Genomic DNA, 17725 nt, shown 5'->3' on the forward strand with positions numbered 1-17725 from the left:
GGAGAGAGCTCCTTTGCTTCACCTTAAATACCTGGGATGGCTCCTCAGTGTTTATGTGTCCTCTCTGCTGGGTATTTTTTCCCTGAAAGCAAAATGTCTGGTGCATGGTGCCCACGCACGTGCTGGACAAACTGTTGACTGAAGTGAAGACTGAATCAGCTTGGCTGTGCCGTTCACAGGGGTCCTTCCTCAGGGAGTCCTCCTGCCAGTGAAGGACTCTCAGAAGCTTGGTGAGAGGTGTACTTGGGACCTTTCCTGCTCTCCTCAACCTGCCTGAATTAAAGTTTATGGAAAGGGCCTCCCTGGTGGCACAAGGGGTTAAGCCGCAACCTATGAAGCTATCTGCAGCCACTGCTGCATGAGTTCAAACACCTGCCAGGGAGTTACCCACATGACACAGCAGACCTCTCCTGACTCACCCTCTGCTCCCCTCAGCAGTGTATTTCAGTCAATCCGCCTGTTCTGCTCCCCACTCTGTCTCTGGTGAATCCTCTCACTCCCCCCCTCCACCTCTGGCCTACACCCCAGGTTTATATGCATAAATAAATAAATCTTAAAAAAAAAAACAGTTTATGGAAACCATCTGGGGGGAAACAATGCACACGTTAATGTATGTGGGAAGTCTCTGGCAGAGTTGCTTTGGTAGGTGAAACTTCTGTGACCCAAGATGGGCTGATTGATTCTATTGTAAAGTTCATGTCTAGACACTCCGCCTTTTCAATTGCCACAGAAATATTTCCCACTTGTTTCAGTGGCTCCTTTCTAGGTAAATATTGCAGACTTCTTCCAGCTTCTGCCGTGTGAACCTGGCCTAATACTTTTACTGTGTATGCTTATCACCAAATGCAAGGTGGTTCTTCCTCTATGTCACTAGTGAGCATTATTTAATTTTATCCATTTTTCCCATTTTGTTGCCTGATTCAGGGACTAAATGGGCATCTGCTTTATACCAGAATCCTTGATTTTTCTGGGGAAGTTTGTAAAAAATGTAGACTAGTCCTTGATTTGGCATGACTGATTAATTAAGCAAGCAGCTGCTTAGTAAGAAGCAAAGCCTGAAGTAGAACAATTTAATTAGCTTCTGTCTGTTGAGCCTTTAATGGAAGCCACAATTTATATGAAACTTTTTAGTTTTGAAACATTTTTGCAAAGAGAATCAGCATATATCCCAAGACACCAGTTAACTGAAAGTAAGTCTGCTGAAAATACAAAATATCCAGAATAACAAAGAATTAATTAAAACCAACTTTTTTAAGGAATGATGAATTTTTTAATGGTGAGTTGTCTGAGTGCTTTTTTTTTTTTTAATGTATGGGTTAATTTAACAGTTTGAAAAATGGGTAATGTTGCGTGATATCCTCTGTATTTTATGACTTTTGGTAAGCACTCATGAAATAAAGACTAATTATAAATGCTGAATTTCAACAAAAGTAATTGAGCAGCCCTACTACCTTTAAGACTAGCAGAGAACATATAAAACCCTTCAGGGCAAACAATCCTCACATTTTAAGATTAAACTCTGTTGTTTTCTGGCTGCTGGTTTCATATTCTTCATTTATCATTTATCTGCCCGCCTGGCCTCCAGATCACTATTTGCTTTAATTTTACAAAAAATATTTTTTCCTTTATGTTGCATTTAGCAAAATTATAGTATTGTTTAATTTGTGTACAAAGCTTATTTTTATGTATTATTTGGTTAATATTAAACCTAGGTTAAAAGACCGCAAATTAAATTTTTTAATACCAATAAATACATGTTGAATTTAAAAAAAAAGTAAATGAGCAATAAAGTTAATGGAATCTCACAGAGAAGAATTGTAATATCAATATTTTTACTGAGCACACATACCAGAAAAAGAGAATGAGAAAAGAATTCATTACAGACACATGAATTTTGTCAGAAGGGGCCCTGTGGGAGACTGATTCTTATTATGAGATCCTGGCTGGAAGGGAATGAAGTGGGGTTATTGCTAGTGCAGTCAATGACTTGGTTTTTCTCTAGTGAATTGGCCCCAGTAGGTGACTTTATTTCTTCACATTAGGCAGCTGGAAATATGGATTGATTCATTTGAGGGTCAGCCCTATCAAAGATGGAGACTGAGAAATGCTGTATTGGCTACATATTAGCAAACGTTTTAGTGTCTTTTTTTGGTCTGGATGTTTATAAGATTTTTAGACCAAACAAAGTTTAGCTTATTGTAATAGAAAACATACTTTGAATGTGTGTACATGGATATTACTATTCTTTCTGCTACCTTTATCCTTAAAACCTTGAAATCTTTGTAAAAATGTATTTTAGAGATTGAAAAAACCATGGAAAATTTTTAGTTCAAGGATATGTGTGATTGCAGAATATTTTTGGAAAATTAAATACAAATTTCAGCAGTAGTAATAGTGGTGTGGTTCTTTTCTAAGTGTTATCCTTCTTAAGATGTTATGTACTTTAAATGTTGTTTATCTCATTCTATAATCAGTTTTTGTTGCATAATTATTTTTGGTTTTGCTATTTGTTCTGTTATGATTTTGACCTAGTTGTTTCTTGGAAATTATCTAACCAACTTGCCCACTTATATAGATGAGGAAATTGAGGCATAGAGAAGTTTAATTAAAAATTATACTACTGAAAAAATACATTCATTCATAGTACTTGAAATTCTCTGAATATTAGACTCTGAAACTTAGCTAATTTTGTATACCATTATTAAATCTGTTTCCTCAAATTTATAATTTATTGACATCTTTAAAGATTTTTTCTCTCATTTAAATACAAATATAAAATAAATGACAAATAGCTGGAAAAAGTGAAAAAACACACAAATGGCTTAAAATTCTTAATTTTTTTGTGTTACTAAATTAATAAAAATGTAACCATGTACTCTTTGAAAGTAAAAAAATAATTTAGGTTTATCATGAGCAATTTAAAGCAATTTATAGCCATCATTTCTCTTAACAGGTTGAAGAAATATGGATACCAAACTGATCATCAGTACTGCCTTCACCAGCTTTTTCATCTTTCAGCTTCTTTTTCACTTTGTAAGTTACTGGTTTTCAGCAAAAGTTTCTTCAGGTTTTATTTGTCTCAACTTCGAAAAGAAGATTGAATGGAACTCAAGGTAAAACATCTGAAAATGTAATTGGCTAACTTAAAAAGAATTCGTTTTAAGAAATTATGTACAATATTTCCAAAAAGGCTTTCATTGAGGACCTAACAAAATCTAAAGCACTACAAGAAAAATTTAAAATTCCTGTAGTGAAATATTATAGGTAAGATTTATTTCACTTTCTGAGGAAGTGTGGTAAGGATAATAATAAGCAGAGTCCAGCTGGCTGTAAAAGAATACTGTTTTGCATTCTTCTCTGAAATATTAATGATAACAAACACATGTTCTTTGGAAATGATAACAGAAGTAAACATCCAGTGGGCTGCGTGGCCTATATATAGCATTGCCTGCTGAGCAGAGTGAGAGCAGTTACACTCAGAGCCTGCTTTGCGATTAGTGCAGCTGTATCTCTCTTAGTGAACTTTTCATTTTAGAACCCCTCCAGAATCTATTCCGGTGTTGTATAATTCTAAAGTAAAAAATATTTTTTTGATTTCTTTAAGCAAACAAAAAAAATGAATGGAAGCCAACAGGATCTCCAAGGATATATAAATCTGTGGGAGTTTCAGCTAGTTGGTTTGCAAAATTTTTTGTACCTGCCCCTCATTAATCTCCCACAAGGTTTTATACACAGACTAGTTCTGATGAATGCTTCATTTGCTTGATAGCATTCCAGGTACCCAAACATTTGCATCTGTAAACCTTTGTGAATTGGAGCAGCTCCTGGCAATCCTTTGTGGTATTCTTATTTAGTTAAAATTAGTACTAACAAAATGAATTCAGTAGGTTTGTAGAATGGCAATTATTTTTCATTGAAATTTCCTTTTAGAATTCAAGATCTCTACCAATGTCTAAGTATTTATTTGAGAATGGTCATATTTGACTTGAAATCCCTATCTTTGTTTGAGTTAAATTGTTCTGTAGGCATCCCTCTTATAACTCAGACTGTGAATAAGACTTAGTTGTCTTCTGCACTTTACACTGATTTATCTGATTCATGCATGCTACAGTTCCTTCCACCTCAAAAGCGTGAAATATTTCTCCACGTGTTTTTGAAAAAGAAGAGGTATGATTCATTTGTCTTAAGAATAGCACAAAGATATTGTTCAAACGTAGGCTACAAAAGGTACCAACAATTATTTTTAAAACGCTTTCTAACATGAAGATAGATAGACAAGTGGGAAAGAGAAGCAGGACACAGAGGATGTATATTTTCTGCAGCTAAATTTTGAGCTAGTTTCATTTCCTTTCACTGTGATTAGGGTAGATAAAAGCATTTGAATTTGGAAAGCTGCAAGTCAAAGAAATAGGGAACGTGCAGAGAGAGAGAAGCAAAGATTAAAATAAAGTGATGAAATTGAAATATAGTTTGTTTATTCAGTCTTAGACATTGTATGATGCCTGGAATCACTATTTGGAAAACTGAGTGCCCATTTAAAATGGGAACCTGAGACTGTATAAGATTCATTACAATATTCCAATGGTTTCTCTCTCTCTCTCTCTCTGTCTCTCTCAAATTTACTCCCGATTCCCAGTCCAGTTTGATTTACATGGGACTTAAGGTTAGAGTGCAAAGGACAAAATTGTTTGCTTTTTGAGTAAAGTACAGATATGTCCTGAAATCTAACTTCCAGTCTTGAAATAGACAGATCAACAAAACACACACAATTCAGTTATTCCCAGAAATCAGGAGTCTTTGCACAATGAATGGTCTAAACCACCTGGTAGAAAAGGACAGGAGGAAAAAGAAACTCTGGAAAATGCACACCTGAAAGAACAGCTTAATTACTTCTAAATAGTTATTACTTCCTATAGTTATTACATATAAATACTTGTGAATGACTAAATCAGTAACTTTAAATTGCTGTTCTAAAATTTCTTTTTTAAAAAAGTACTATCTTTTTAATAAGCACTTTCTTTTTAATCCTCTCTGGGAAAAAAATCAAATATTTTATGTTGGTGTTTCCTTTTAGATGCTAAGGAATCTACATTTTGCTTTGCCAGGAATCTGAATGAAATATGAAAATTATACTAGCATATGTTTTTGAATGTGTAGACAATACAGAATACAGACAGTGCACTGCGGGGTGTTTCTTCTTCTGTTCATTACAGTTAGAACCATTTGATTCAAGTAATGCTCAACTTTTCTCTTATGAAATGTGCCATTTTCATCAGGTGAGGTCTTGTAATTTTTCCCATTTACCATAATAGCATTTCACCAGAGAAGGGTTTTTAAAGCCTGAGTATCAGAAACAAGAAATTAGATTCTTTCCTCCCAAAAGTTAAAACTTTTTGATATTAGGTTGGTAAACACTGAAATAATCAGAAACCATGTTTCTTTCCTTTCTTAGAATTTTTTAATAACAAGTGGGTAGTATTGATGTGGTTTTTGGAGTTTGGAGTGCGGGATCCTTGGGTTCAGTCTGGGAAATGTTTCACTAGAGCTTCCCTTTCAGCGGCACACGGCGAGTTTCCCAGGAGAGATTCCCCACGAGACAGAGATGTTAGTTATATTTAAAGAACAGATTTATAAGGAAAAGGGAACAGAAGAATGAGGGACACTTGCATAGACACAAGCGGGCAGAAAGAGCTGCCCAGAGAGGGACAGATTTGCTGAGAGAGGCCTCCAGGGTTGCAGGCAGGCAGCCTTGAGGAGAGCTACCTCTGCTGAGGGATGCCAGTGAGAGAAGCCCCAGCATGGTACAGGTCACGGGCAGGCAGGAAGGCTGCTGCCCTGCAGAGGGACCGACTTGGTGAAAAGAAGCACCTACATAGTCACAGGTGGGCAGATGGACTGCTGCCCCATGCCAGTGCAGACTGTACTGATACAGTCTTTCTCTTTGGGATGGTCTCACTCCTTTGTGGAGTGGCCTGTTTGTTGCTGATTTTGGATAACAATGAGAATCAATCGAAAGGAACCAGGGATTCCACAATGGGCCCAATCTCTGTATCTTTACCCTCAGGTCTGTGTTCTAGACACTCCCTACAGCATCTGATACTTTCATGGGCCTTATGTCTTGTGATAAGGCACTGGCACCTAAGGTCTTGATTTCTATAGCTGGGTTAATGATCATGTTAATTCTCTACCCCCACCTCCTTGTGTGAGGCAAGTTTTAGGCTTGTTTTTCTATTTTCTCCGCCATCAGTATGATTATTTAGATGGAGTGCTGAGTGTTCTATTTGATATCAAGGAATTTACATTTTTATCCTGTTATATTCAAACAGAATACAGGTGTGCTTGTCATGAAATCTCCACACTTGTAAACCAGATAACTTGAGTTATTCACATTTCAAAACGGTCTGTGTACATGCCTCTGATCACTTAAAATATTATTTGATTTAACATGGTATATCTGTTTAAGAGCCTATCAGCTATTAGATCTAGTTTATTGAGTTTTCAAGTTACAACAAGAACTTGATATAGGTTGCTATATTTCACTTTTAAAGATTTGGGTATGTATTGAAGAGAGACATTCATTACACACTATTAACTTCTATAGAGAGAGCTGCTATTCTTTCATCCTTTATTCTAATGAAGAGAAAAGAATTTCATAACTTGTAAATTTCATTGTGTGAATATGTGTAGTATTCTGTATATAGGCTCTTTAGATGGCTATCATAGAGATTTGGTGTTAGTTGAGTCAGTAAATTATTAGCAAGATGTTTACAAACTGATGTTTTCCATCTAAACCTTATTCCAACTGTAAGAGAAAATTCCATCTGGATTCTTGTGAACATTTTGCTTCCACTTGGGTATGTCTTTTAAAAACAGATTTCCTGCATAAATTTATAGTCCTCAATTTTCCTATTGAGAAGTGCTTTTATAATAGTGATACTCATAGTAGCTGCCCTACCTAGCCTTCTCACAGTTTGTTACAAGAATCAGGTACAATAATGTATGTGAGTGTGCACTAAAATGGAAATCTTCAAGGTAATCTTCACTTCATGATCCATTTGAATTCTGATTCAAGGGAAAGCATTGGCCAACAGATTTGGAAGTCATTCGTAACTGACTGGAGCAGAAAACTAATCCTGCCCTGAGACTGTTGGGCATGGAGCTCTGAGCAGAATGCAGGGTGGTGGGCTTACCAGTGCCAGGTGGTATCTGCACAAGACTGGCAGCCACCAGCAGCTGCACCAAGACAGATACTTCTGCTTTATGACTTCACCATTAAGCGGTTCACCAATTTTCTAGCAGGAAATTATGGACCTGGCCATCCTTGTTATTAATTCCAAAGTAAGGGTGTGGCCTTTTGGATTTCTTTCTTTCTTTTTTTTTTTTTTGGCCTTTTGGATTTCTAAGTGCAGTTTTGTAGTATACTCTCAGGTGTACTCTGTTCTATATTTAAATGCTTCCAGATTTAAGTTTTTCAGAATGTTAAATGTCTTGCCAAACTTAAAGTTTATTTCACAGAATCTAAAATCACTGTATTTTGTTTCATTTCAGGGTGGTATCTACATGCATTCTTTGATTGTTGGGATTCTGGGCCTGTACATTTTCTTTTTTGATGAGGCTGGCCGAGCTGATCCAATTTGGTAAGCTGTTTTTTTCTTATATAGCCCATCTGATTTATGTTTTCATATTAATTATTAATAAGAACATCTCTTACTTTAAAATAAAATATATTGATGGTATATGTTTTATTAAGATGCTTGTGTCTAGACTTATTTCAGCAAGGTGTATTAAAATGACTTATTTTAGATTTGAGTACAAATAATGTGGGCCATTTTGCTTTAGTATCATAATTGTTACCTAGAACCGGGACCTGTAATGATGATGTAAACATTTATACTGTGTTAGTGAGTAAAACCAAGTTATTGTTACCACTGAGCAAAAATAAGTGAAGAAGCTAGGATAAGCAGTTTGGAGAATAACTACCTAAGGCTTAGTGTTCAAATTTATGTTTGATCCATCATTTGTTATCAAAGATGTGAAAATGAGAATAATAGATGGCCATATGAGGATGTTAGTACTGAATGAGAAGATCTGAAGCACTAATAATAACTGTTCTGCAATAATAGGATAAATTGTACAATGATTCTTTTTGAAAAATTTAAATGTTATTAAAATGGCAGAAGTTCTACAAACAATTTTTCCTAGCATCACATGAAAAAGTTTAGTTCAGCTTAGTTTGAGAGATGAGATAGTTTTTGAGAAAGCCCTGCATCACATGTGGTAGATGTGGGCTCTGGGGGATGTTGGGCAATTTAACCAGGTCTTCTAACCACCACTGTTTGACTGCAGCAGTGCTGTTCTTTATTCATAAATATGGAATTATGTCCATCAGAACTATACCAGTTTAGTAAATTTTCACTGGGAAGATAATTTTAAAACAACTCGATTTAAAGAATTTAATTCCTAGACCAAATTTTAATGTATTATCTACCTAAATAATTTCTAGCTCCTTTTTTTTTGTGTGTATATATATATATATATATATATATATATTACTATAACATGAATGACAACAGAACAAGTTGTTTTAGGAGGTAAATTTTAAATTTTTAGGTAGAGATTTGACTCATTGAGCAATTTTGTGCTTATCAAACTTTTCTCTTACATTTTTTATATTTTTGTATTTCCTTTGATTCCTTAATATATCGTAGGTCCACTTTTCCTGGGTCATATATGTGGCTCAACTTTTATAGAGAAGAAATGACTTCTGCTAAATATTACCATTTGTACTTGAATTGTGACTGCTTTTGTGTAGTGTTCATCGCACCAGTAGTTCACATTACAAATGGGATAAAGGACTGATAGTTTGTGTATTTGTTTTTTTGCCTTAAAGCACGAGAAAGGCCAAAGTGTAGGGGTCAAAACAGCAAGGTTAAACTGTCTTCTTCCAAGCATTTTCTTAGTGTGTGATAATAGGTAAATCCCTCTGGTTCTCAGTAAGGTAATAGTGTATTGCTTCAGCATCAGCGGTGGGATAGATAATTTCTTGAGGTATTTGAACCTCTAATTCAGAAGCAGAATCAAAATAGTCAGCATCTGGAATACCATTTAAATCTTTTTGCAAACAAATTGTTTGAGAAACACATTTATAAAACGTCTTTTTTTTTTAAACATTATTGTCATATATTTTTAGCTAATAGATAAATTATGATTCATTCACTTGGAAATATTACAGCTAAAAGTACTTTGTGCAAAAGACAATTTACCATTTGAGAATCTATAGAAAGCATTTTAATTGTATTTAAATCTCAATAGGGTTAAGGTAACTGTCATTTATAACCCATGTGCTAAAAAAGGAAACTTTTTTTAAAATATAGGGGTGATTCAACGCTTGGGAAAGTGAATATTTCTATTGCTACCGGCTACCTCTTTCTGGTATGTGATATATTGTTCACTGTCTATTTTTTTTAAACCACTCATGGAATTATGCAAATAATGCATAGGATTTGCTTTTGGTTCATTTATTTGAGTAGTACCTTTTTAGACCCATACTGAAGAAAACAAATACTTGCCGTGATGGTAGAACATGCACATTTTGCTGCTGGCTTTTGGCTCTAAAGGCCAGCACTGCAGAATGGGGCTGCTGGACCCTGGAATTTCTTGCTGGCAGTAATCCCTTGTTGTCTGAAAGAGTCTCTCAGGTGGAATTATTATGAAGCCAATCAAGGTCCCTCATTTGCAAGAGCCCTTGCAATATGTTCTCATGGTCACGGTTTTGTAATAGCATGTGAAAGTAACCTAGTTTGGCCATAATCTTTTAAGTTCATGGACTCTTTCTACTCCACATTTCCCTGCCATATTTCCCTCATGTTGGATGGGTTGGAGTAGCCTTTTATACAAGGAGACTTTATGGAAATTAAGTAGGGAATATGCCATTTTAACTAGTCTTTTGAAAAGCCATCTTGGTCTGTCTTAAGACAAGAGAGAAATAACAGATGCCTGATTAGTACATTTGTACACTGAACCTTATTTTGTAATTTTTAAGTTTATTAAATAACTGAGAGAAAAATCTAAATACAAATGATGAAACTTGAAACAAAAGTAATAGAGACAAGTAATGGACTCAACAGAAAATTTCCATCACGAAGTGATGTAAAAAATAAGACCTAGATTATATCAAAACATAAGCAGTTTATTTAGAGGAAGAGATACATTCAGATAGAAATAATGAATAGTGTGTTTTCATGGATTGGATCATTTGCTGGGGTGATTGAAAAGAAGGATGAATCATGGGAAAACATCCATTCATTTGCCACAAAATGCTATCGTTGACAAGGATAGCACAAAATTTTTAACATGTCTCACGCTCTAGTTGATGAACAATCCAATTCAGAGTCGTCGTTACCCAGGAAATCTCATCTGAAAGAACCATGATAATGCTTTGCCCAAATTAAATAACAACCCAAAAACAAGTTTTGAACTGAAACAAACTTGTCTAAACCCAGCTGAAAGAGAAATGAACTTCTTCAATTCTTTCTATAGAGAATATTACTGTGTTGTAGGCTCAGAGTTGTCAGGAGAAAGAGTTAAATACATTGAAAAGCAGTGCCAGTTCTTCCTATGTAATACTTATTTTTCTTTCTTACAGATTTGTTGATTATCATTTCGTATTGGAAAGTGATTGGTGACAAATATTTCGTAGTTCACCACTGTACAGCTCTATATGCCTACTACTTTGTTCTGGTGAGTGAGTACCAGGATTTACAGTAGGTTATCCAGCAAACAGGATTGGAAGTATGACTTAAGGGTGAACATAAATCTAAATATACAGTTCTTTTTTTTTTTTTTTTTTTTTAATATTAAATTTTATTTTTATATCCCCCATACAATTGCAAACGCCCCATTCTGACCCCAATCCTTCCCCTCCCGCCCCCCACCCCCAAAAGTGTCTCTGGTTCATAGTTTTTTTGTTGATTTTGATTTTCACTTTCTTATATTCATTTTCCTGGTCCTTATTTAAGTTTTCTAGATTCCTGCTATGAGTGAGACCATCCGGTATTTTTCTTTTTCTTTTTGGCTTATTTCGCTGAGCATGATCCCTTCCAGTGCCATCCATGTTGCTGCAAATTGCATGTGTTTATCTTTTTTGAATGCTGAGTAATATTCCATGGTATATATGTACCAATCTTCTTGATCCAGTCATCTATTTTTGGGCATTTGGGTTGTTTCCAAAGCTTAGCTATTGTAAACAGTGCTGCTATAAACATAGGAGTGCAGGTGCTCTTTGGAATTGATGTTTCTGTGTCCTTTGGGTAAATACCTAGGAGTGGAATTGCTGGATCATATGGAAGCTCTATGTTTAGTAGGTCCAGAAATCTCCACACAGCTCTCCATAGTGGTTGGATCAGTTTGCACTCCCACCAACAGTGCACAAGAGTTCCTTTTTCTCCACATCCTCGCCAACATTTGTTGTTGCTAGTTTTTTTAATATGTGCCATTCTCACTGGTGTGAGATGGTATCTCATGGTAGTTTTGATTTGCATTTCCTGATTACAAGTGATGTTGAACATTTTTTCATATGTCTGTTGGCCATTTGCATTTCCTCTTCAGAGAAGTTTCTTTTTAGCTCTTCTGCCCATTTTTTGACTGGATTATTTTCTTTGTTGTTGCTGAGTCTCATCAGCTCTTTGCAGATTTTTGTGATCAGTCCTTTATCATTAGTGTTGGGTGCAAAAATGTTCTCCCAGTTGGTGGGGTTCTCTTTGTTTTTGTTATTGTCTCTTTTGCTGTGCAGAAGCTCTTTAATTTGATGTAGTCCCAGCTGTTTATCTTTCTCTTCACTATCACTGCTTTGGGTGATGTGTCTGTAAAGATGTCTTTGATGTGCAAATCCGTAGTGTTTCGCCTATATTTCCTTCTATGTATTTTATGGTTTCAGGTCTTATGTCTAGTTCTTTAATCCATTTTGAGTTGATTTTTGTGTATGGTGTGAGGTAGTGGTCAAGCTTCATTCTTTTGCATGTAGCGACCCAGTTTTCCCAGCACCATTTATTGAACAAACTTTCTTTGCTCCAATGCATAGTCTTTGCTCCTTTGTCAAAGATTAGTTGACCATAAATCTGTGGGTTTATTTCTGGATTTTCTATTCGATTCCATTGGTCTGTATGTCTGTTCTTGTTCCAATACCATGCAGTTTTGATGATTATGGCTTTGTAGTATAGTTTGAAGTCTGGGAGTGTGATGCCTCCATTTCCTTCTTTTTTTTTCAGTAGAGCTTTGGCTATTCGGGTTTTTGGTGATTCCATATGAATTTCATCAATAATTGTTCTATTTCTTTGAAGAATGCCATTGAGATTTTGATTGGAATAGCATTGAATCTGTATATTGCTTTTGGTAGGATGGCCATTTTAATAATGTTTATTCTTCCAATCCATGAGCAGGGGATGTCTTTCCATTTCTTTGTGTCTTCTTCTATTTCTTTTAACAGTGTTTTATAGTTTTCTTTGTATAGGTCCTTTACCTCTTTTGTTAGATTTATTCCCAAATATTTGATTTTTTTGTTTCGATAATAAAAGGGGTGGTTTTTTTGATTTCTTCTTCTTCAGATTTATTGTTTGTGTATAGGAAGGCCACTGACTTTTGCGTGTTGATTTTGTATCCTGCTACTTTACTGAATTGATTGATGAGTTGAATTAGTTTTTCTGTGGAGATTTTGGGGTTCTCTATGTATATTATCATATCATCTGCAAATAGTGATAGTTTGACTTCTTCTTTTCCTATTTGGATTCCTTGGATGTCTTTCTCTTGTCTTATTGCTCTGGCTAGGACTTCCAGTATTATTTGAAAAGCAGTGGTGAGAGTGGACATCCTTGTCTTGTTCCAGATCTTAATGGAATTGCTTTCAGCTTTTCACCATTGAGAATGATACTGGCTGTTGGCTTGTCATAGATGGCCTTTATGATGTTGAGGTATTTCCTTGTATCCCAAGAATTTCAAGGGCTTTTATCATGAATGGGTGTTGCACTTTGTCGAAAGCTTTCTCAGCATCTATTGATATTATCATATGGTTTTTATTTCTTTTTGTTGATGTGTTGGATAACGTTGATTGATTTTCGGATGTTAAACCATCCTTGTGCCCTGGAATGAATCCAACTTGGTCGTGGTGAATTATCTTATGGATACATTGTTGGATTCTGATAGCTAAAATTTTATTGAGGATTTTTGCATCAGTGTTCATTAGGGAGATTGGCCTATAGTTTTCCTTTTTTGTGTTGTCCTTATTCGGTTTTGGTATTAGTGTAATATTGGCTTCATAGAACGTGTTTGGTATTGTCCCTTCCTTCTCAATTTTTTGGAAGAGTTTGTGAAGGATAGGCACTAATTCGTCTCTGAATGTTTGGTAGAATTCATTTGTAAATCCATCAGGTCCTGGGCTTTTGTTTTTGGGGAGGTTTTTAATTACCATTTCAATTTCGCTGCTTGTAATTGGTCTGTTTAGGTGTTCTATTTCTTCTTTACCTAGCTTTGGGTGATTGTAGAGTTGTAGGAATTTGTCCATCTCCTCTAGATTTTTGAACTTGTTTCCATATAACTGTTCATAGTAGTTACTGATTATTCTTTTGATTTCTCTGCTGTATCTGTTGTGATTTCTCCTCTTTCATTTATGATTCTGTGTATTTGTGCTTTCTCCCTTTTTCCTTTGTGAGCCTGGCTAGGGGTTTGTCTATTTTATTTATTTTTTCAAAGAACCAGCTCTTGGTTTCATTGATCTTTTGGATTGTTTTTTTTAGTTTCAATTTCATTTATTTCTGCTTTGGTTTTTATTATTTCTTTTCTTCTACTGGTTCTGGGGTTTTTTTGTTGTTCTTTTTCTAGATCTTTGAGCTTCGAGATTAGGTTGTTTCTTTGAGTTCTTTCTTGTTTTTTGATGTGAGCTTCTATTGCTATATATTTTCCTCTTATTACTGCTTTTGCTGCATCCCATACATTTAGGATATTGGTGTCCTCCTTGTCATTCAATTCAAAGAATTTTTTAATTTCTTCTTTGATCTCCTCGTTAGTCCAGTGGTCTTCCAGTAATGTGGCTTTTAATCTCCATGAGGTAGGATAGTTCCTTGCCTTCTTTTTATGATTTATTTCTAGTTTGATGCCTTCGTGGTCAGAAAGATGGTTGGTATGATTTCAATCTTGGTGTATCTGTTGATGTTTGTCTTGTGCCCCAGTATGTGATCGATCCTGGAGAATGATCCGTGTGCACTTGAGAAAAATGTGTACTCCGTTTTTTTTGGGTTTAGTGTTCTATAGATGTCTGTTAAGCCCAAATGCTCTAGGTCCTTATTTAGAGCTTTAGTTTCTTTACTTATTTTTTGTCTTGTTGATCTATCCATTGTTGATAGTGGTGTGTTGAAGTCTCCCACTACATATGTGTTTTCTCTGATGTCTGTTTTCAGAGAGGACAACAGTTGTCTGATATATTTTGGTGCTCTTTCGTTTGGTGAGTATATGTTAATGAGTGTTATTTCTTCTTGAAGTATTGTCCCCTTAATCATAATGTAGTGACCATTGGGTCTCTTTTTATTTTTTTGAGTTTGAAGTCTGTTTTATCTGATATAAGTATAGCTGTTCCTGCTTTCTTTTTTGGCCCATTTGCTTGTAGGATTGTTTTCCATCCTTTGACTTTGAGCCTATTTTTATCTTTTGTAGCTAAATGTGTTTCCTGGAGACAGCAAAAGGTTGGGTTTGTTTCTTAATCCAGGCTGCAACTCTGTGTCTTTTTATTGAAGAGTTTAGTCCATTTACATTTAGAGTTAATATTGATATGTTAGCATCTGTATTTGCCATTATGTTTGTCTTTCCTTTGATTTTATTTATTTATTCTTTTAATAACTTTTTTTTTTTTTTTTGGTCTTCTTTCGTTGTTATTCGTCCCTCTGAGGTCTGGCTTTAGGATTCCTTGTAGTATTTTTTGGAGTGGGGTTTAGTCGCAATGAAATTCCGGAGTTTCTCTTTGTCTGGGAAGGTCCATATTCTTTCTTCATGGAGGAAAGAGAGCTTTGCGGGATAGAGTATTCTTGGTTGGCATCTGTTTTCTTGGAGTCTGTTGACTATGTCCCTCCACTCTCTCCTTGCCCGTAGTGTTTCTTCAGAGAAGTCTGATGTCAGCCTGATTGGTTTTCCTTTGAATGTTATCTGTTCTTCCCTCTTGTCAGCTTCATTATTTTTTCCTTGTCCTGGATTCTTGGGAGCTTACTATTATGTGTCTTGCTGTGTTTTCCTTTCGTCGTGGAAGTTTGGTGTTCTTCTTGCTTCTTGTATATCAATTTTCAGCTCCTTCTTCTCATTTGGGAAGTTCTCTTCAATTATATCCATGAATATTTTCTCTGTTCCTACATCTCTCTCCTCTCCTTCTGGAATTCCTATAACTCTTATATTTCCTTTCCTCATGGAGTCAGATAGTTCCCGAAGTCTTTCTTCATTCTTTTTCCTTCGTACTTCTCTTTCCTTTTCTGTTTTGGTTCTTTTTATTTCTGTGTCTTCAAGATTACTTATTCGTTCTTCCATTTCATCTATTCTGCTTTCATTGCTTTTCCCAGAGTTCTTTAGTTCCTCCATTAATTCTTTGATCTCCTGCATTTCTCTTACTTCCCTCTTTAGGGACTCAATTTCCTTCTTCTGATCTATCACTTTTTTAATCATGGCAATTTTAAATTCTCTTTCTGGAAGGCTCAGAAGTTCTTCCAAGTTGCTGTCGTTGCAATCTGGGGAGTGGTTTTCTTTTTGTGGTGTGCTTCTTTCCTGAGGAGTTGTTAGGTTGCGTGTGGTTCTTCTACTCCCTACTGTCTGTTTTCTAATTTGTCGTATGCGTTGGGACACTGTGTTGCTCGGACTGACTGACATCTTGGGTGAACTTCTCCGCTCCCCTCTGGCTCTTCCAGGAGCCATCTCTGTCTTCTGGGGGAGCTTTCTGCTGGTTTTAGGCAGTTTTTACTGAAGAAATGTCCCTGTTCTCAAATGGCGAAGCGGGATGCAGTCCCTGCGCCTCCGGTTTCAGGCACACTCTTCTGCGTACCCGGTCTGCCCCGGACGTGGGTGCCTGCTCCCTCTGTGGGCTCAGACTGCTGGTCGGAAGGGGTCTGGCGTGGAATAACTTCCCGGCTGGCCACTGGGTCCTCCAGAAACCTTCTGCCCTTTTCAAGCAGTCTTAAGAAATGTCCTGTTTTATAGGGTGTTAGTGACTTTTTTTTTCCTGGTCGCTAGGTGGCGCCAGAGATCTCTCCTATTGTCCTTGGGGGGCTGTTTTTCGCCTCCCCCACCCCGTGGGACAGAGAACAGAGCGGGAATGGTAGGGTACACCTCAACAGCTTTGGGGTGCTGTGTCTGCCTTGTGCCCCACCGTCGTGGAGAAACCATGCCCCGAATTTTCGTGCCCCGGGTCTCAGTTCAAAGCCCACAGTTCCAGGACGCGGGCTGTAGCCCAGTTCAGTGGCGCGGGAATGGCGCCTTTTGCACCGCTCCCGTGCCTGGGTGCCTGGATCCTGCTTACTCATGGAGGGACCTTCACCTCAGTGAGGACCTCCGCGCGTCTCCCCGCAAGCCTAGGTCGTCTCCCCGCAAGCCTAGGTCGCAGGCGCGGGGACCTGGGCAGCTGCGATCCAGGTCTGCACTTGCTTTTCAAGCGCGCCGAGCACTCCGCGTTTCCGCGCCAGCTTACCGGCAGCCCGGGCTGTGTGCGCGTCTCCCGGGGTCTTTGTTCTTCTCTAATGGCGCCCGGAGCCGTTCGCTCACCGCCGCGCGGATCCTGCAGGGTTCGCCTCAGCTCCCGTTCACGGGGTGTGGTGGCTGCAATAGTTCCTTTCCGCTCACAGTCCCGCTTGCTGCCTCGTTTGTTCTTGTGGGCCGTTTTGGTTTGTTGTTTCCTCCTCTCTGCGGGTCGGAGAGTGCCGCCTCTGTGGGCGGGGGAGGGGAGCAGGGTTCTGCGCTTTAAATATACAGTTCTTAATTTATAAAGACCAACTCCAAATGCATTCAAGGATCACTCTGGTGATATATTATCCTGTTTACTACCAAAAATAATAAATCGTGTATGTTAGTGTATATATTTGGATTCATAAACTTTGAAGAAGGCAGATGACCCAATTTCTTAATTCCTATACCTAGAAGTACCTTTTCAGACCCACTAGAATATTTCTTTTCTTGTTTAATTCCACATAGAGTTCCATGTACAGGCATGATTATATTTAAGGAGGATAGACCAGTGTGGTGGGGCAGGGAGGGGCATCTTACTCTGAGACTTCGTCAGAATTCCAAAACTGAACTAATAACAGCAAGTCTCAGGCAGTAATGCATATTAAATTTTACATCTAAAATGATTTTTTACATATTCATCTGTAAATTAGCAATTTTGTATGTCTTTCATTCTTGTTAGTTTTCTCTACAATTAATTACTTTTCAACATAGGTATACAACAAGCCCAAGATATGTATTCAGAAATAATACATGTATGTAAACTGGAATTGTTTGATATAATACATCGGGCATAACATCCCATGCTTTCTCCATTTTAAAACTTAAATGTAACCACTGTTTTTCTTTCTTATTTAGTGTAACTAAAATCCTTATATTACTGTGCATTTGTGATTAATTGGTGAGTTTTTGAAAAACTCATACAAATGTGTGTTAATTGTATTTTACATTTTTCTTCATATTGATCCACATAAAGAAGTGAACA

The 17725-nt window shown here is 36.9% G+C and overlaps 1 protein-coding gene across 1 annotated transcript in view; it reads left to right on the forward strand.

Moving 5' to 3' along the window:
• The window catches only part of TLCD4 (TLC domain containing 4), an 89319-nt gene that overhangs the window by 44245 nt on the left and 27349 nt on the right, over positions 1 to 17725 (forward strand). The window contains 5 exon segments of the mRNA XM_054690942.1: positions 2954 to 3113; positions 7549 to 7562; positions 7565 to 7637; positions 9375 to 9424; positions 10637 to 10740. Of these exon segments, the coding sequence (XP_054546917.1) occupies positions 2965 to 3113; positions 7549 to 7562; positions 7565 to 7637; positions 9375 to 9424; positions 10637 to 10740 (390 nt within the window). The 5' untranslated portion in view covers positions 2954 to 2964.

Source organism: Talpa occidentalis, unplaced genomic scaffold (assembly GCF_014898055.3).
Source record: "Talpa occidentalis isolate TD23 unplaced genomic scaffold, MPIMG_talOcc4v2.1 talOcc4.9, whole genome shotgun sequence".
Classification (NCBI taxonomy): Eukaryota; Metazoa; Chordata; class Mammalia; order Eulipotyphla; family Talpidae; genus Talpa; species Talpa occidentalis.